This window comes from Pygocentrus nattereri, chromosome 11 (genome assembly GCF_015220715.1).
Source record: "Pygocentrus nattereri isolate fPygNat1 chromosome 11, fPygNat1.pri, whole genome shotgun sequence".
Taxonomy (NCBI): domain Eukaryota; kingdom Metazoa; phylum Chordata; class Actinopteri; order Characiformes; family Serrasalmidae; genus Pygocentrus; species Pygocentrus nattereri.
The window spans coordinates 35,586,192-35,606,224 of NC_051221.1; the positions used below are offsets into that span (position 1 = coordinate 35,586,192).

The following is a 20,033-nucleotide window of genomic DNA, read 5'->3' on the forward strand; positions in this document are numbered from 1 at the left end:
AAGAGCGCGCGCTCCTCCCGAATGCAGGAGTCCCACCCCTGCAATGCAACTTACATCGCTCCACCACACGCGCAGCCTCTCTCTCTCTCTCTCTCTCTCTCTCTCTCTCTCTCTCTCTCTCTCTCTCTCTCTCTCTCTCTCTCTCTCTCTGTCGCGCGCGCGCGCGGCTCGCATACAGGGAAAATACAGCGTTTTCGAAACGACTCGTGCAAAACCCACCGCCCCAAACAAAACCTCCCACCAGCGTCGACTATGTCCTCGTGAAGCTGATGCTGAGCCTGTCCGCTGTTTGATGGAGAGAGGCGCGTGAGGGCTGCAGGAGGGAGAGCGGACTTTCCCCCCTTCGTTGCACCAAAAAGAAACTCCTCCAAGGTAAGCGCCATCTCCTCCTCCTCCTCCTCCTCCGGCCCGTCCTATAGAGTCCGAGCGTCTGAGCCAGAACCAGAGTCCGAGTGAGGAGCTGAACTCCGGGTCCGTGACGCGCTGGAGCTCCTGCTGGAGCTCCTGCTGGCATCACTGCATGTGAATATGGTTTGTGATGCTGGAGCTGAATAGCCTGTGGGAAGCATCCCAGCTCTGTAGGCTCTGCTTGCTCTGAAGTTAGTAGGTGAATAAGCTGTTCACATGCGGTTCCACACAAGGTTGATCACTGGAGGCCTGTCCTTTCTGCAGCAGCTCTGGAAGCCTCTGAGAAGTAAGGCAGAAGCTGCAGAGTTCTTGTGTAATATTGTCATGTCCAGTGCTCTTACCATAGGATTGAGGATTTCAGTCATCAGCACTGATCAGCAGGTATGTGGAAGAAACTAAGGTTGTTCTTCTCTGCAGAGCCTCATGAAAGGTAAGAAAGAGACCACCCATTTCACATTACAACATTTTCCTGATTGTTTCCCAGCAGAGAGACAGTGAAGCTCAGGAGGAGTAACATCCTGCTCTAGGATCTGCCCACATGGTTCATCACAGTTACACAAGGCTGAGTTATACCTGCTGTGTTGATATCTGGCCCTGGTCTGCGTGAGGATGTGTTGAAGGGTATATTTGCGCTGCTGCACACTTTTTAATAACCCATTTCTCCCTTGATGACAGAGTCTCACTACTGCTCGCAAGGTTGTCATGGTCACCAACAGGCTGCAGCCCCTCTCCTCCCTGCCCAGTGCATTATTATTGTTTGTGCTGGTGGTTGGTGGGGGTAGAGGGGTCTTCAGCCAAAGTGCTTATTATTTAACACCTACACACCATCACACCCTCCTGATAACCCTCTGCATTCCAGACAGAAGCGGTGTCATGAACACAGGCAGCGGCACGTGTTCAGATGCAGTCCGTACCTGTGGAAGAGGAGCCTGAGCTCCACCCTGTTTGTACCTCTCAGGGTAGAGCAAGAACACACAGACTGCGCTGCTATTTTTATCTCTGTGATTGATCTGGGTGGTGATTCACTGTGAGTGGGAGCTTCCGCTGAAGTTTTCTTCTTCGAGCATCATCTCTGAGCCTGGTAGAGAAAAAAATGTGTGTGTGTGTATTTGTGTTCATAGTTGTTTGTTTTTGTACATTTTTAGGACAAAAACACTGGAACATTGTAGGAAGACGAGAGGAAAAACAGGGCTAACCCACAACGCCAGGACCATTAGGATATTCACGACTTTGTAAAGCCACATTTTTCAAGGTTAAGGGTTATGTTTAGGGTTAGAAATGGCCATAGAAATGATAATTGATTATTTTATATATATATATATGGTACATGGGACATATTTTTACAGATAGATACTTACATATATGCAGTCAGCTGCAAATGTTTTGGCACCCCTGGTCAAATGACATGTTTTGTTGGTTTTCTAAGCGAAGGTAAATGAACACCTCCTCTACAGAGAAGACACTTCTGCACGTTTTAATGCACACTTACTTATCGGGACACGTTAGAATTTCTGTTTTATTTTTCAGAATATGTTAAACTCAGAAAACAAGTAGAAAGTGTGCACTAAAATGTGCAGAAAGGTGTCATATTTAAGGGTGTTCTCTGTAGAGGATGTGTTTTTACATCTAGAAGAGCAACAAAACATGATGTAGACCTTTTGCACACGGCTGTGTAATGCATACGGGACATATTATTACACATGGGTAGTGCAGAAAATGCTGTAGTAGCGCATACACTGTGTGATGTGATAGCCTCCTGTGGGCTTGTAGTGTGTTTGAGTAGTTTGAGTATGATGGCCTACTTTTAGAGAGTTGCCTTAAGTGAAGTGCTTTAATTAAAAGCAGCTCATTTGAAAGACGAGTAGTAGTAGAATAATATCAGATTCTGTCAGTAAAAGCCAACGCTCAAGGTTTTGATATGTGTGTTGGAAAAGAAAACGTGGTATCCCGCCATCTCTAATCATTCTGACATAATTGACATTGTATAAAACAAAGCATGTGTGTGGCCTCCTCTTACTCACAGCGCTGTGTGTGTCAAGGGGAGCCAGATAGAGAAAGCGAGTGTGTGTGAGCACAAGTGGGTATTTGTGGCATGCCACCGCTCTGTCAGCGTGTAGCCCGCGTGTGTGTGTGTGTGTGTGGTGATGGAGTGTGTGTACTCGGCCACGATGCAGTTAATGTTATCATGACTCATTCTGGAGATTAAAAGCAAAGTTGATTTATTAGTGCGAGTTCACTTGCTTTGCTCCTTCGCTGGAATGAGCTGACAGTGCACACACTCACCTCCTCAAACCCCCCACCGCCCCCCCCCCAACCGATCAGCTTCTCTGGCTTTTCACGCAGCACCAGCGCAGGCCCATTATTATTGATCACAGCTGTTTTAGAATGGATGACCAATAAAGGGAAGTACACATTTTCATTTTTCCTCAGCAGAGGCAGCCTCTATCTCGTGCTCTCCATTAAGTTCAGATTCGTCAAAGTTTGAAGGTCCTCTATTGGCATGAGTGAACCACTGTACTTTTTTTCACAGCCGTATTGTGTGTTTCTAATTCTGTGAAACAGATTTAGCAGCTGATTGAAGGAACTGAAGCTTCTAGTCAATTTTTGGGGTTTGTGCATAATACCATGTATCTAATACTGTAGATGTAAAACTAGGGGAACCAGGTACACCTACAAATACAGTCATATGGCCATGATGGCTAATGCTTTACATGTCAATATTAAAACAAAAACAAACAATATTAACAGGAATAATAATGCCATACATTTTCTACAAACAGTACTAGACAAAATCAGAGACCATTTATTTAATTTCCAGTCATTTAGTACAAGCTATTAGTTTGAGGAAATGAAATATAAGATAATCCTCTTGGATTAGGAAAGTCAAAAGAAAATAAGTGGAAAAATCGGAGTTTTCTGAACTAGAGTGTCATTATTTTAAAATGTAGCCCCTGTAAACCCTGCAAGAGCTGATAGACCACCAAAACTGTCAAATTCAGAAAAATAGCACTTAAAGCTTTCATCTTTGAGAGAGAGGAGAAAATTACCCTGTAGTCTTCCTTCAGATCTCAAAAATCCACATTCTGTCCATTCTTCTACTGTGATAAGACAACTCACGAGTCTGAATGGATGTGTAGCTGTAAAGAAGCCTTTACCGAGAAACGGACACTGACAAATCAAAGAAGCTGCTAGAGTTCTCAGAACGGTGGTCTGACCACCTCAGAGTCCAGATCTCAACATCGCTGAATGTGTTTGGGATTACTTGGAGTAAAGAGAAGCACAAAATGCAACAACCTTCTAAGACTGAACTTTGGAGGGAAAAATATCCCAACTGATTTTTTTGGAAAATTGAAAGTACATCTAAAAAATGAGATTGGTGGCTGTAATAAAGGCAAAGATGGACACACTAAATACTGAAGGATTTAATTTTATACCTAAAGGCTGAATTTTGCACAGTGTTTAGTACAGAGATTCAGCTTTATTGTCTAATATAATTTTCCTTCTGTCACTGAAAAGCCTTGTGTAAGCGAGGCATGTGTATCTATTCCAACAGCCAGTCTGCTCTCAATGTAATATCACTGATGTGGATGGTTTTATAGAAAAATCGCTCTGAAAAATATAATATCAGGAATATAAGGCATGCACTTTTTTCAACCTATCCTGGCCAAAATAATCTTACGCAGTTTGCACCAGTACACACACAGAACATACAAATGATGTTATTACAGCAGCAATCTGCTCTTTATCCAGAAAGTCATTCTGCCAGCACTCTGCATGACTGGGCGAGCTTGTGTATGTGGGAATGTGTGGCTCCATCTGTGTTCCTGTGATCTCCACAAGCCGGTGTGAAGTGTGTGGACACAACACCCCCCCACATACAGTCTATGTAGCTGTAATATTCTGCACTGCTTCACTGCACAGCTAAAACAGTAATTTGATCATTTTGACACACGATCCATCTGATTTGATCATAACTTCTTCAGTGCTCATCATCACACGCTTATATGTACATTCTCTCAAACTCTCACACCTCCCTCTCATACACTCATGCACCGTCTTTCACAGCTCTCTCTCACACACACATAAATACACACACGCTTTCACAGCTCTCTAACACTCACATCCCTCAGCATCAGAATGACTTCTGCTATCTATTCCTAACATTTCTAGTGTTTGTCAGCAGGGAGGTTTTGCTTTAGTTGCGGTGTTACCAGCTTGAGTGTAGTTTTGCTTAATGTTCCTACAAGAGCTGAATCACTGTCTTTCGATTTATCAAAGTGCAGGTGTTTATCAGTCAGCACTTATTAAGATTAAGAGATACTTTTTTGATCCCACAACCGGGGAAATTCCACCTCCGCATTTAACCCATCCGTGAAGTGAAACACCACATACACACCAGTGAACACACACACTAGGGGGCAGTGAGCACACTTGCCCGGAGCGGTGGGCAGCCCTATCCACAGCACCCGAGGAGCAGTTGGTGTTAGGTGTCTTGCTCAAGGACACCTGAGTCATGGACTGTCAGCCCTGGGGATCGAACTGGCGACCTTCCGGTCACAGGGCCAGCTCCCTAACCTCCAGCCCACGACTGTCCAAATGCTCTTCAGATGAAGAAGATTGGGGATTGAATATGCTGATGTCCGGTATTTCGGCATGGACTGCAATATATTTGAAATGTATTTCAAATATATAAAAATATGTCCATATTTTTTCCATATTGGATGATATCTACAAACATAGCAACATTTTAATAAGGGTGGAGCAGTAAAATAAACCAGCCGAGTTACAACATCACAAATATTCTGTTCCTAATCAGGCCAGTGCAATGTTAACTGGTATGTTTACCATCAGGTAAAGCTTCATTTAGCAGACATTGCCTTTATATTGTATTCCAGTAATGACCAGCTGACTCTGCACTTAGGAGATATTTACAAGACACATGTGAGTTGAATTCAATTGCGTGTGTGGATTCAGATTATATTGCATCACAAGGTTAATTATTCGTTAGCGCTAGAATTAATACTAGAATAAATATCAAAACAGGCAAAGGAGCTGTTTTTAATGATGCTCAGTGCAGCACAGATAACTTTATTCTAATTCTACTGCAAATCATGGTAATCTTGGTTCCTCACAAGTTCAGTTCTAGTGCCAGGTTGAATAATAGAAAAGCTCAGACACTGAGCACAAGTTACGAACTGTAAACTGTATTTGATAAAAATCAGGATGGTGAGTTAATAATGTTGTTTTTACATGGTATACCAACATGTAAGGGTGGAAGTTTCCAGAGGCCATCAAAGAGGTTTTATTATAGGCTGGTTCTTAATGGTGATGGTAGCAGGTTTGTACAGAGCTGCTCATCCAGCGTTTCTTCTGAAATCAAACGCATTAACATGGCAATTGACCTCCTTTTGCTGTAGTAACAGTGTCTACTCTTCTGTAAAGGTTTTACACTAGATGTTGAAACAGTGCTGTGAGGATGTGATTGCGTTCAGCCACAAGAGCATTGGTGAGGCCAGGTACTGATGAATAGCTCCGGATCGCAAACTCCGCTCCAACTTATCCCAATGGTATTACTCCATCACCCCTGAGAACATAGTTTACTGCTTTACATCTCAATGCTGGGGGGATTTATACCCCTCTAGCCAACACTGGTTTGGGCATGGTGACTGTAGGCTCCTCTGTTCCAGAACATCCCATTCTTTTAGTAGTGCTTTTCTGTAAAGATTATACAAGGTTTGTGTGTGCTACTGAAATGTGTCGGCAGTGGGTGCACTTTAAAGTAGCTGAATCCACTAGTTAGAAGGAGTGCTTCTATTCTTTTGGACATACACTATATTTGTCTGATACATGGTGCATAACAATGATGTTTGTAATGATTTGGCTCAAATAGATACTGGTAGCATTTGACCTTTCTCAAACTGCATAATAATGCTGCTGAATGCACTACTGAATGAACACTGGACAGAAACAACCAGTCCTGCAACTGGTTGAAAAGACCCACTCTGAGATAATTCAGCTGCAGTAGGCAAAATTTGTGATGTGACATTTGAGCTGCATCAAGGGATTCTCTGCTGTATTTACATGGCGGATGGAGAAGAATTTTTATAGATAGCATCAGTACAAACATTTGCAAGTAAGAAAGTGGCAAAAGCAGCTTCTTCCTGTCCTGATATGGATTTCTGTGGAGATTGATTCTGTTGGAAGAACCTTCTTGAATTTCATGTCCTAGCATGTCTGAATTGGAAGCCAGTCTCGATGAGATTCAAGATTCAAGAAAACTGCTTTGAATTTAGTCATGTAGCAAAGGTTCCAATATAGGAGCCAGAACTAACAGCTTGGAAAGTCTCTTATATAAGGACTGAATATCAGCAATGATGTCAGGGCTGAATGATGGTAGAAGTTTTAAGCCATATTTCACACTCCATCAGACTGGTGTGCCCTGCAGTACTCCCCAAATGAACAGTAAGATTTGAGAATGGATGTGTGTGTGTGTGTGTGTGGGGGGGGGTGTTTGTGTATATTGTTGCTGTTGTAAGGAAAACATTTAAAAAATGGTAACCTTGTAAAAGACAAAGCATTCTTAACTTTAATGCAAGTGACTGTACACACACACATTTTCTGAAACGGCTTATCCTTCTGGGTCACGGAGGGAGCTGGAGCTTATTCCAGTTGTCAATGGGCAGAAGGCAGGACACACCCTGGACAGGTCACCAGTCCATTACAGAGCAGACAGACAGACATACACATTCACGCCTAGGATCATTTTAGCATGTCCCATCAGCCTGACTGCATGTCTTTGGACTGTGCGAGGAAACTGATGCAGACATGGGGTTAACATGCAAGTCAGAAAGGACCCTGGTCGCCCGGCCGGGAATCAAACCCGGTCCCTTTTTGCTGTGAGGTGACAGTGCTACCCACTGTGCCCAATTGGCCCCCCAAGTCCTGTCCATGTGCTCCTATTGTGTTTACTTCCCAGTCCTGTCCATGTGCTTTGATTTTCAGTCATTTACATTTACGGCATTTGGCTGATGGTCTTATCCAGAGCAACTTACAATTTGATTACTTTTTACACAGGTAGGCGGAGGTAGCGTTAGGAGTCTTGCCCAAGGGCTATTATTGGTATAGTGTAGGGTATTTGCCAAGGTGGGGATTGAACCCCACTCTACAGTGTAGAAGGCAGAGATGTTACCCACTACACTACACCAACCCTGGTCAGGCCTGCCCTCTTGTTTCGTGACTCCACCCCTGATTGTCTCCGTCTGTGTTTCCACCTGTCCCTTGTTTACCCTCATGTATTTAAGACCTGTGTTTTCCCCTGTCTGGTTGCTGGTCTTTGTTTGATGTGTTGGATGTTTGGCTTGTTTTGTTTGAAGTGTTTGGATTTCTGTGTTCTTTGTCATGTCTGTCCCTGCTGCTCTACATATTGGCTGGAACCTGGACTGTATCGACCACGACCCCGGATTTGCCCCGAATAAATCTTGCTTTTCTCTGCATATGCGTCCACCTCCTCATCGCTCCACGCTCCATCTGGCTGAGTGTATTGCATTGTGCCTCATTCAGAAAGCAGTCTGGGCTAAAACACTCATTGTAACCTCAGTGTGAATGGGTGGCGCTAAACTGGCATAAGCTAAACCGGTAAATTAAAACTTTTAAAAAAAAATTACTAGTGAGTGAACAGAACAGGGTGTTTGGAAACATTAAAGGGGAATTCCGCCGATTTCTCAAAATTTCTGTATGCTTCAATCAATAAGGTGTAAACAGTCTGAGTAGTTTGATGTGAAATGGTTCGTTCCAGAGAAACTTATCCAGTCAGAACTGTTCACAGTGGTGGTGATAGGAATCTGAAGCGCCTTTTCTAAAAGCTACCTCACAGGAAGTTACATGAACTGCAAGTGAATCGGTTGTATGATGCTCGATACATTGTTCTGAGAAAATGTTTTTGGTAGCATCCACTGCTACCATCCTAACATCCATTTATGGCAGAGTGGTACATGCAGGACATTGCAAGGAAAAAGAGAATGCAAAGAAGCCTTATTTTTGTGTTTACATCTATTTTACTAGTATGATATAATATTTTATAGTATGATATATGCAAATAAAATATATTTGTGGTGTAGACATTCTGACCCCTAGATCCAATCATCACCGCTGTAAAGAAAACTTTATTTTTGGTTAATTAGTCTAAAATGTTTGATGTTTCACATCAAACCACTCTGATTAATTTATCATTTCTTTTTTTTTTTTTTACATCTCAACCATCAGCAATTATGCAGATTTTTTATTTTAAAACAGTCCGGGAAAGTCAGTGTTCTATGATGTGGAATTAAACTTGAAAGTGCTGATATGTGTGTATGTGTTCATGTGTGAGCACTGAGTGGCTGTGTGGGCTGAGCTGTTGTCCCTTTTCTGCAGTATCAGACTGGCTTGCCTTTACATTTCTTTCCTCAGAACTCAGGGTTTTTCATCTCTCTCTGCTTCTTTTGCCTCTATCCCTCTCTTCTTCTCATTAGTGTAATGTTCCTGTCTTTGTGCCAGGGGAAAGTGGGTGACTCATACTGTCTCTCTCTCTCTATCGCTCTCACAATTTCTCTGTTTAGCTCTTTTCTTGTATGCGCACACACACATACACACACACCCCTCTTCCTCCAATTTCTTCCCTGTTAATATCATATTATACATTCTGAAGTGTTTTTTTTTCCTGCAAAGTCTGTGGCTGTGAGAACTGACACTTAAAAATCTAAAAATAAGGTTTCTCAAAGAGACTCCTGAAAAACACATACACTCTGATTGAATGTTTCAAGTTCATATTTATTTGAGAATGGTATTCAAAAGCTGAGTCTCTTGCCAAGACTGATTTTCTTGGGGACTGAGCTGCGCCTTTTGCTTTATTATGCATCAGAACAGAAAGAAATTCTCTCTCTGACTCTGCATTTCCATTTTTCTGTTCTTGTTTCTCTTCTCCAGGCGGCGGGACCATGTCCTCAATACACGGGGACATCTCTGACTACCATAACAGCGGTGAGAGAGAGAGAGAGAGAGAGAGAAAGAGAGAGAGAGAGACACACATAGAGACATACCTAAGAACTTACCCTTATGTACTGCCAGCAACAGAACTGCATGTTAACAGAGAACTTTGGTGGACTTTTGTTTGTATCTATGTCTCAGTGGTCCGTGATCCGCCTGCCTGGGAGGTTGGTGTGTATGTGCTGGGGTTTCTTATTCTGCTGGTTGTGGTGGGACTAAACCTGTGGAAGCTATGGAAGTCTGGCTCTTTCCCTGCTCCCTCCCCATACCCCAACTTCGACTACCGCTACCTGCAGGAGAAATATGGAACCTCCTACTCTGAAGTCAGACAGAAGGTACAAGGATGTTTCTTGACACAAGTCATTTTGCCATTACCCAACATACATGCCCTCATTGTGTACCCGTGGTCACTTTAACCCACCACACCTGATCCAGCTAATCAATGCAGAGGTCCTGTACTGCTTTTTCAAGGTAGATTCATTTAGCCTGGGGAGGTTATGTAAGCGATCCTAAATGATATTTGTGATTTGAATACAGTATGAATTTACATTCAAGTCTGTCTGTAATAATTCTGTATTGAATGATCTTCTGTAGTTAATCGAACCCAGTGCTACACCAGTCCTGTTTGAATCAATCTCATGTAATAATGAAATATAGGTTTTATTATTACATAAACATAAGAAACTATGCTCTATACACTACAGTGCAATTAGGAAATGTGTTATTTTACAGTGGTGTTCAAAAGCATAGCAGATAGCATCCAGTGCAGTTTTACAGTGCCACAATGCACCTCAATAGGTAATGTACAAACAATGTACCATAGCACAGAAAACCCACATTTTGTCATATAGTAATAATTTTCTATATAACGCTCCTGAATTCCCACTCTAGGGAATATTGCGCCGTGTTTTTATGAGTGTAGCTACTCAAATCCCTTACCAGATACATTACAGAACCTCCACCTCCAGCTCCACATAGTGCTGTAGACATGGCTTGCAGCTAAACTGTGTATGGAGTGAGGGTGGCCACTGATGTGTATTCTTCTCTTGCAGTGCATTGCAGCCTCTAACCACCGGAGGGCATCAACAGCGAGCCGTAAGCCCAGCCTGCAGCTGGCTGACACTCCTGATGGCTTCCGGGAGTTGGGGACACTGGAGCTAATGAGCAGGGAGCTGGACCCAAGTGGAGGTGGCCTGAACCGCTCTGTCTCCACTGACTCGCTCTGCTCCATCTCCTCCATTGCCCACACCTTTGGCCATGACTTCACAGTGGGCCAGCTGGAGGTGACGCTGGAGCTGGAGGCACGGGCCTCCCTGCTGCACATCACCCTGCACCAGGGCAAAGACCTGCTGGAAAAAGAGGAGGAGAACTTTCCCGGCTGCTACATCACCATTACTCTTCTGCCTGATGAGATCAATGTGGGAGTCACGAGGGTAAGAAGCTGAAAACATGGGCACACGTTTACAGAAAACATGGTTACAGCTGCACTAGCACTGCAATGGTTGTTTGTTAAAGTCAATTAGTAGTCAATAGAAAAAACCTTTATAAAGCTCTATATAGGGCTGTCAAACATGAGTAGCATGACTGAGTGAGGGGAAAAAAGAACATGATAAAATATTGTGCTCTTGGGCTGCTGCCAGTCACCCTGTAAAGCCTGAAATAGGTATTTGGAAGTCAAAGGCATCCGGTTGGATTTTGTCTGAGTTTTTTGGACCACATCATACATGTGCTTTGCTTATTAATGTCACACACAGGCTCAAAAAGAAAGTCTGGCATGATCTTTAGGTGTCAAATGCAGACTCTACATGATTTGATGATTGATAGGCTGTTGTTGTTCAGCAAGTTTTGACTGAGCTTTCTGTGAATACTCTTTTAACATGCTTGCATCATCAGATTAATCTGCTAAGGGAAGGGGTTCGAAGCACAACTGACATTACAAATTGTTCTTCAGTTGCGATGCATGCAATTACACGTTTCTACCAGAGGGGTCTCAAAATCCCCAAAACTTACATAATGCAGCTTTAATTACCAGCAGCATGTTCAATCTCAAAATGTTGTGTGCTGTTTTGCTACAGTTTCTGGGTTGAACATCATGTTTTGTTGAAATGGTTTACAACTGTCTTTGAGGTACATTTTCTCCTGTTTGATAAGTGTGTCAGAGGTAAAAGGACATAATGGAGTCTAATAAAATCATCTAAAATGCAGTTGCTGCAACTCAGTGAACACATTAGAACACCAAGCTGCTCAGAAGGTCAAGCTGTCAGAGTTCAGCTCAGCACTGTTTCTGTTTGAATAAATGTTTTGCTATGTTTTCTGAGGGCTGAATGCAGTCCAGGTTTGGTATATTTGTGTTAGCTGGGAAATCACTGTGCTGGACTTCAGCCCTCCCAGACTTAAAGACTCTGCTCTATAGTGTTTATGTAGTACACATGGCCAATCTGATGCATTACAATACCCTAGAGAAGGTATTGCAGGTGACATGGCTTCTATTGAGTAATGGCAGTGCAGTTACAAGTGCACTGTGAGAGGGAACTTTGAATGGTTTAGTGGTTTGATTAACCGATGAACTGAAAAACAGATTAATCGATTATATAAATAATGGCGTTTTGCAACCCCAAGCAGCGCCATGCACGGCTGCAAGAATCAGTGTCCTAAATATTGGTCACTTGTGTATTTTAGTGATAATGAGCAGCAGCGGTGCTGTATTAGAGCTGCACACTGAAGATCATAATGCAGTCCAAATGGCCCTCATTCAGCCAGCAGTGCCATGGCAGGGAGAGAGAGAAAGAGAGAGAGACTGAGAGAGACTGAAAGAGAGAGAGAGAGAGGAACAGAGCTGACATCAGCATTTCTGCTCAGCATGGTCCCACAGCAAGAGAGCTGTCATTCTCTTCTGCTCTTCTCTTAATGCATACATATGGATGAGGGCCTGTCACAGCATGTTGAAAAAAACTCCAAACTGACAAAACTGTGTTTCTGCTTGGAGGCTGATGAAATGCAGATTTAGCCTTGATCCTTGGAATTCACAGTCACGACAACAGTAAACATCCAAAGTCAAATTCCACCCCAGTTTGATAAGGAGATACTCCCTGTGAAACGTTAACATCATTCCTTTATTTATTTACATGTGGCATCATAAATAGTTTAAAAATCTCCAAAAAAAAAAAAAAAATCAATTGTGACACAAGTTTTCATCCAGAATGACTCTGATGAGAATAACTTTCGAACAATAAATACTGGCCCTGTTTCTCAATTTGGACGATATGATGCAATACTTTTATATGTACTGTGTGGGTTTAGTAGTAGTTTTGTCTTGTTTTGCAATAAACAAAAATGTCAGATTACCATGTTATCTCATTCATTGAATCATAACTGAAATTCAAACATAAAGGACAACTGAATGACATGAATGAGAAAGACATCTCACTCATATCTGTTCAGTGTAGTAATCTCGCTTAGCTCACCACCCATTTTGAAAATGTAAAACTGCAGCAGCCTTTTGTGACAGGCTGCCATACGTAGAGGACGATGAGCGCAAACAATGTCCAGCATGCTAAGCTTCATTTTCAGCAGTTCCAGTATTAACAGTGCACTACATTATTGTCATTATTGTCCCCGGTGAGAACACACTACTTAGTTTACTACTAGTGGCTACTACACTGCAGATGTAGGGGAGAGCAGGGCACACATTAACATGGGATTATATGTGACATGGATATTTTATATAGTTAAACAGGTTTACATAGGATGTGCTTTTAGTCATCATCTTGTATTCCCATAGCAACAACATCTGTAAATTTTCACAGCAAGTGGACATATATTTCATCAGAGAAGCGAAGAGTGAAATGTAACAGAATTCACACCTGTATTATTTTAATCATCCTTTTGGTGGGTGTAATATGGAGCTATATTCAACTGTATAACCCACTTACAGTGAGAGTTACACTGTATTTACATGTTGCTGTTGGCAAAATATTGTTCCATGCCTCGTAGTGATATGCCACTGATGGCAGCATACAGCCACGCAAACATTGGCGTGGTGATAGCAGCAATGGCAAAAATGGATGATGATCAGTAAAGAGCTTTAGAAGTGTAGATTGTTTATTTAAGGGGTAAAAAGTCAGGATGTTCTGTGCTATTTTAAATGTTGGTTGTATAATACTGGGTTCAACTGGACCTCAACAATGAGGTGTTTGTTGTCCATGGTCAACATCCAGTTTATTAAACAGCTGCAGTTGATGACAAAGGGGGGGGAAATTGAGCTCTTCATGGAACATTTGCTGCTCCATTGAAAACAACGGAATATACAGTTTGCCGTTGACCACCTACTGCCAGGCTATAAATGCAACATTAACCAGGCTTATGTTATAAGTACGTAAGTACAGCCTCCACGTGGTGGAGTTAGTTTTCACACACTAAGCCTCCTAAAGTAAAAGTCTATACTCCTTCATATAAATTCAAAACAGTTAGTTTTTTGAAAGGTTTTAAGCACAGATCATTAAAAATGTCATATCATGTATATTAAATAGATTTCAGTTTTATTGTGATGATAAATACTCTTCAACTTTGTGGTCAAAAGTAAATTTGCCACATTTGGCACAGCCTCGTTTCAATAATAAGTTATTCAGATGAATATATTTTTATGTATTCAGTTTGGAAAGCTTGTCTTGTTCAAACAACAATTGTCCTGAATGAATCATTTGTCTGTGTTAAAGTCCGTTACAACTATGGTAAGTTTGACATGGAGTAACATTAGCACTTACCTTGCATTCAGTCAACTTGTTCATATATGGTAGGTGCTGGAAATAAAGTTTTCTTTTGTAGCAGAGATGTGTGGGTTGCTTGTATAGAAAAAAGGTTCATCTCGCTTAAAACCTTTAAAATTAATCAGCAAAAAACAAAATGTGCTTGGTTGTGTAGCTCTCTCTCAATTTCCCTTCTCAATTTGTGACACTCAAACTGTGTTAGAACTTGATCTGGCATTGAGTAATAGGTTGAATAATTGGGAATCCTTGATACTCAGTACCACTTTTGTGAGGAAAAATGATATTCTCAGCTCAGCCTCCTGCTTATGTAGGTCACTGTGGGGGGTGTCCCAGCTTTGTGAGGAACTATGGTGATGCTGGCATTCTTCCAAGCACTGAGATTCCTTATCATGCTGTAAGAGCTATGATAGTTACATCCGTATATTTGGCCAATTGTCATGCCTTTTCTTGGTGGTTCTCAACCTGAGCAGGTGGTTAGTGTTTACAGGCGTGACTCCATTTGGTCTATTTATTATGGATAAGGTTCTCTGGCTGCAGCCTTGTTTAGCCTTGGCGCTGTTCTGAAGAGCTGAGAGCAGCACTGCTGCCTTTTTATTTGCTGACACAAAACCCAATCAGACTAGCTTGCTTTCTGTCATTTGTGATTAGCCTGTAAATTTTAGAATATGTTGGAAAACATTGTGCTAACGTAAGTTTATTAACAATGCCCTCATTCAAAGAAAGTGCTGGGAGGTTTGTAGGGTGAAAGTCTTGGTTTTCTCATATAAGGATTTACTATAGTTATATTTCAGAGAAAACCCCTCTGGAATGCTGTGCTTGAAAACAACCAATATAGTGCAAAATGAACCATTTAGAGATTTGGTTTTGTGCTCTTTAGTGGAAACTAAATGAACCATAGCAGAAATGTAGCAGTGTGGGCTGTCTGTATGCCCATAATGGCATGCTTTGTGAATTTTTAATCATAATTGCCTGCTTTTCCTCATCGTACTTAAAACTATGAAAAGGAAATGCCTTCACTTGACAAAGGTTCACCTTGAGTGAACTGTATGAAGGCGCTTAGTGTGACTAAATGATGTGTTTTAAAGCAGCGCTCTCTCTGCTGCAGATTCAGAGCAACGCCTTCACCGTGCTGTTTGATGAGCGCTTCTCCATCCCACTGGATCCAGCAGTTTTAGATGAAAACAGTCTGCGTTTCGCTGCATTCGGGGTGGACTCCGATGAAAGGAACATCAGCGCAGGAGTGGCTGAACTTAAACTATCTGATCTGGACCTGTCCATCCGGCCCTTCAATGCCTGGCTCTACCTGCAGGACATCAACAAGGTTCTGATAAACACCTGAGCACTTCTCTCTGGCGGACAGTTATTTTTAGACACACCTCACTGCACCTCACTGGGTTGGTTTGTAACTCACTCACTCACTCACTCACTCACTCACTCACTCACTCACTCACTCACTCACTCACTCACTCACTCACTCACTCACTCACTCACTCACATTCAGATGGAAGATTCTCCACAAGGGGGTGCTGTTAACCCTAAAAAAGCTTTTAGTTCTTTGCATCAGTCACACTTTGCGTTCTTGTTGTTATGAGGAATAAGAAACACAGGGCATCTAAAATGTTTGACACTCTTGAACACTCGGTGTTTCATGATTTGGTGCTTCATTTTTGAAGCTCCCATATGAGCTGCAGTAGACACTGAGACGCAGATGTACAGTAACGAAAAATTAGATACACACAAATATGTATGAACTATGGCTGTGTGTCAAGAAAGGAATTAGCAGGGAGGCTGGATATAAGTGTGAGCAGACTTTAATAACCAAAATAAACTAGCAAAATAGGCGGGGCACAAGAACCAAAATGAAAATGCAAGCGCATGGCAGAAAGCACATGGCTACAACACAGCAGAAGAAACAGACACAGGAACAAGGGGAAACCGTGACACCTTGAAGCACAACAAATCACAGCAGCAGTATTTACCCAGAACATACGTACCAGTCATGATTTGCAATCATAGCAGTAGATTTTACAACTACATAATGTTGGAGATTCAACTTCTTCACTGTGTAAGGGAGCAGTCCACTGAAAAATCTAATTCACTCATTTTTTCCCCCTTACCCTAGATCTAGTTAATCAGCCAAGACATGTTTGAAGTAAAAATTTTACTTCTATATTGCAGAACTGGACCTATGAGTCTAACATTGCTAACAAACACTAGAACTGAATGGTCACCCAAATAGCCCAACTTGTTTCTGTAAAAATACCTCCCCTTGTTTTAGGACCAGACTCCAGACTCCTGTGGTTTGTGAACACAGATTGTTTTCTAAAGTGACTAAACCACATCGGCAAGTCTATATGACCATAATGAAGATCTGGATGTGGGTTGAGAGAAGTTTTGATGGTGTTCCTTTACAGAAACGATTTGGGCTATTTGGCTGACCATTGAGTTCTAGTGATTGTTAGCAACATGAGCCTCACCATTCCAATTCTAAACTAAAGAAGCACAATTTGGACCCCAAACGTGTCCTGGCTGATCGACAACATTGGGCCAAGTGGAGCATTGTGTAAACAAAATTTTTCCTCTTACGATACATTTAAGTCAACTGACTCCAGACCATAAAATAGCAGCTCCACAGTGGTGTTTTTGCATATTGGTGTTATGTGTGTTGTGATAAGGCTGTGTCTTGTTTGAACAGGCTGTGGATGCTGTGGGGGAGATTCTGCTCTCTCTCAGCTACCTGCCCACTGCAGAGCGTCTCACTGTGGTTGTGGCTAAAGCAAAGAATCTGGTCTGGACTAACGGCAAAACCACTGCAGGTCAGGACAGCCCCACAAAGCTTCCTCTGTTTTGCAGTTTACTCTGGAGAATGGTGGTACTTTTGTCCCCCTCCCCCTTTCCTGTTTTTGCTGCCTAACCCACGCTGTGTTTTGGAACAGATCCGTTTGTGAAGGTTTATCTTCTCCAAGACGGCAGGAAGATCAGCAAGAAGAAGACCTCCATAAAGAGAGACGACACTAACCCTATCTTCAATGAGGCTATGATCTTTTCTGTGCCTGCCATTGTGTTACAGGTAATACACACAAAAGGTGGAACAAACGGTTATCACGCTGATAATCAATTATGCATTTTATGTAAATAAAGAAGCAAATGCCTTGCATTGCTATTTGTGTTGAAGTAGCTTTTCAAAGGCAGTAGGAGGCAGCAGGTGTCGTGATTGTTGTGGTTAATAGCTGTATCTCATCTAAGTGCGATGGCATTTCTGATGTCATTACAGAATATTACATAACAAGACAAATAACATATTAAACGCTAGTTTTAGGCTGCAGAGAAGACTTAAGAATTATTCAGTAACCATACAGCAAATATGTAAATTATGTAGCTATGAGAGTGAAGAATTGTGTGTGGGTGCACTTAAACATTTTAAAGAAATAGTTGGATTATATTCCAGCTTCCATTATATGGATTATATTCCAGGTTGAGATAGTTTGGACATGTGTTGAGGAGGAATAATGGATATATTGGGCAAAGAATGTTGGAGATGGAGCTGCCGGGTAGAAGGAGAAGAGGTAGACCTCAGAGAAGTTTTATGGATGTAGTGAAGGTGGACATGGAGATGGTTGGTGTAAAAGTAGAGGAGGCAATGGATAGGGCAAGATGGAGGCAGATGATCCACTGTGGCGACCCCTAAAGGGAGCAGCCGAAAGAAAAAGAAGAGTTGGATTATATTCCAGCTACCCATAGTTGATCAGCCGAGACATATTTGATGTCTGCATTTTGCTTCTTTAGTTTAGCTATCATTGCAAACAAACACTAGAAGGCACTAGTCCCCCTAATGTTGTAAATGCATACCGTATCCAGATCTTCATTAAGGTTGTGCAGACTTGCGGATGTGGTTTATGACACAGTATGAATTACCATCACCTATAAAAATAAACATAACATTGTAGCTGATATAAGCTGATGTAGCTTAAAGGCAGATATTTTAGACAGCAGTGGGCAATGTTAGGCTTGAAGCTCTGGTCACAAATTAAAGAAGGGCAAATCTAAGGTACGTGGAAGGTAAGGTAAGGCTTAATACACACTAAGGCTTTTTATTCAGTAACTACAGGGACTTAAATGCAAACTCCTTGAGCTATTCTTAGGTTATAGAAGTATGTAATAAAACTTTGGGCTTTCCGTTGGGCCCTGGCCATTTAAGGAGCTAGAAATTATATTAACCAGTTCTCAGGATGGAAAAATCTCACAATAGTTCCATAGAAAGTTTCTTGCAACCTCATTCTGAGATCAGAATGTAACCAGTTCTCCCAAATGTGTGAGAAATGTGCGTAACCATTATGTGTGTGTTGTTTGTGCAGGACCTGTCTCTGAGAGTGACCGTGGCTGAGAACACAGATGATGGGCGTGGTGAGAACGTTGGTCATGTGATCATCGGGCCAGAGGCCAGTGGGATGGGCATCACTCACTGGAACCAGATGCTGGCGACGCTGCGGAAACCTGTCTCCATGTGGCACCCGCTCCGGAGGATCTAACCTGACCTCCACTCACGTCTGCCTGCATGGTGCCTACTGTCTCAGTGACCCAATCTGAAAGACTTAAAGGTCAAGAGAGCGTCTTTTTTCAGGAAAAATTCATTGTCTTTTTAAAGCAGTGGTACAGTCAGAGCCACAGAGTGGATGTGTTCTTGTAAGAGTGAGACTGAGACTCTGCCTGTCTCTGCTTTAAATCCCAGGTCGTTTTATCCAGGTTAAAACAGTCTTCATTTGTAGCAGTTATAACAGGGTGGCTGACCTGATTAAGAAGGCTGGAAAGTGCCAGACAACACTGCATTGTAGTCATTTGTTCAGTTGTGCAGTTGTGTTACAAATTACAGTAGCCACTTTCTATTATATAAGTGAAAGTCATTATTATTTATTAATATTATTAATATAGTTATTATTTAGAGTTTTGTTTTTATACTCAGTAAATAGCAATAGATCAGTGTGTGTGATGGACAGACCTTTCTCCGTTATTCCATGAGAGTGCAGAAATTCAAACAGTGTGAAAATACCATTGCTGAAGTTCGGTTATACCTGCTTCCATATCTCCTTCATGCAACAGAGTAACAATAGTGGAGAGACAGGAGTTTTTGGTGCTCTGTAGTATTACAGTGAAATGCTCAGCATTGTAATATAGTTGTTTTATTTTTCACACCATACATGCACCTTGTGTTTGCCTGCATTTAGACTGTTGAGGTGTTAGAAGTGTGTTATTGCGGTCATTGTAGATTCATTCAACGAGTTTGTTCAGTTTACACACGTCTTTTTCATTTTGTTTGCATTCTACCTACAGAGAGGTGGAAAAGAAGTCTTGCCTCCAACCATTATCAACTACAATGAGTAGTTTGGCAATAAATTTTCCCTCCTTCAACAGAAAGTCAGTTAACACATTCACATTCTGGCAAACGCAAAAGATGCAATTTTCTTCACATGCAGGCAAGTCACTGTTGGGCTTTTTCTAAGAAATATCATTCAAACAAACTCAATTAACCAGATATATGTTTTCTTACTGTAGCCTACTCAGCTAGCCTGTATGAAGTGTCTCAGTGCAGAGGTCTGTTTCATGACTAACTACATATTACACAACACTCAGCTTCATCCTGTGCCAAATTCACCACTAGAGAAGCAATATTTTCATTTAGGCTTGAATCTACATTTAATCAGTTAATGTTTGTGATCTTTGATGAAGTTAAAATGTTAAAAAAAAATATTTTACAGTGCATGAAAGTGTTATGGATATGGCATTCTGATGTTCAAATATAAAACTCTTTAAATAAACAAATGCCTCAGATTGTTGTTT

The 20,033-nt window shown here is 41.7% G+C and overlaps 1 protein-coding gene across 3 annotated transcripts; it reads left to right on the forward strand.

Annotated features, from left to right (window-relative positions):
- syt12 (synaptotagmin XII) lies at nucleotides 1–20,011 on the forward strand. Of its 3 annotated transcripts, none has more exons than XM_017714985.2 (8): nucleotides 1–372; nucleotides 9,373–9,426; nucleotides 9,574–9,767; nucleotides 10,485–10,865; nucleotides 15,304–15,519; nucleotides 16,894–17,014; nucleotides 17,135–17,268; nucleotides 18,554–20,011. In XM_017714985.2, exons 2-8 carry the CDS (start codon nucleotides 9,384–9,386, stop codon nucleotides 18,725–18,727), a joined length of 1,263 nt encoding a protein of 420 aa, XP_017570474.1. In that variant the 5' UTR covers nucleotides 1–372; nucleotides 9,373–9,383; the 3' UTR covers nucleotides 18,728–20,011. The 3 variants fall into 3 exon arrangements, with proteins under 3 accessions (XP_017570474.1, XP_037398713.1, XP_017570473.1); XM_037542816.1 differs by lacking the exon at nucleotides 1–372 and adding an exon at nucleotides 491–694; XM_017714984.2 differs by lacking the exon at nucleotides 1–372 and adding an exon at nucleotides 756–838.
- Nucleotides 20,012–20,033: the final 22 nt, after the last annotated feature.

Coding starts and splice junctions, on each gene's coding strand:
- syt12 (XM_037542816.1), top strand. CDS start 625: ATGCGGTTCCACACAAGGTTGATCACTGGAGGCCTGTCCTTTCTGCAG. Junction 695..9,372: donor GCTCTGGAAGCCTCTGAGAA/GTAAGGCAGAAG, acceptor TCTCTTCTCCAG/GCGGCGGGACCATGTCCTCA. Junction 15,520..16,893: donor ACCTGCAGGACATCAACAAG/GTTCTGATAAAC, acceptor TTGTTTGAACAG/GCTGTGGATGCTGTGGGGGA.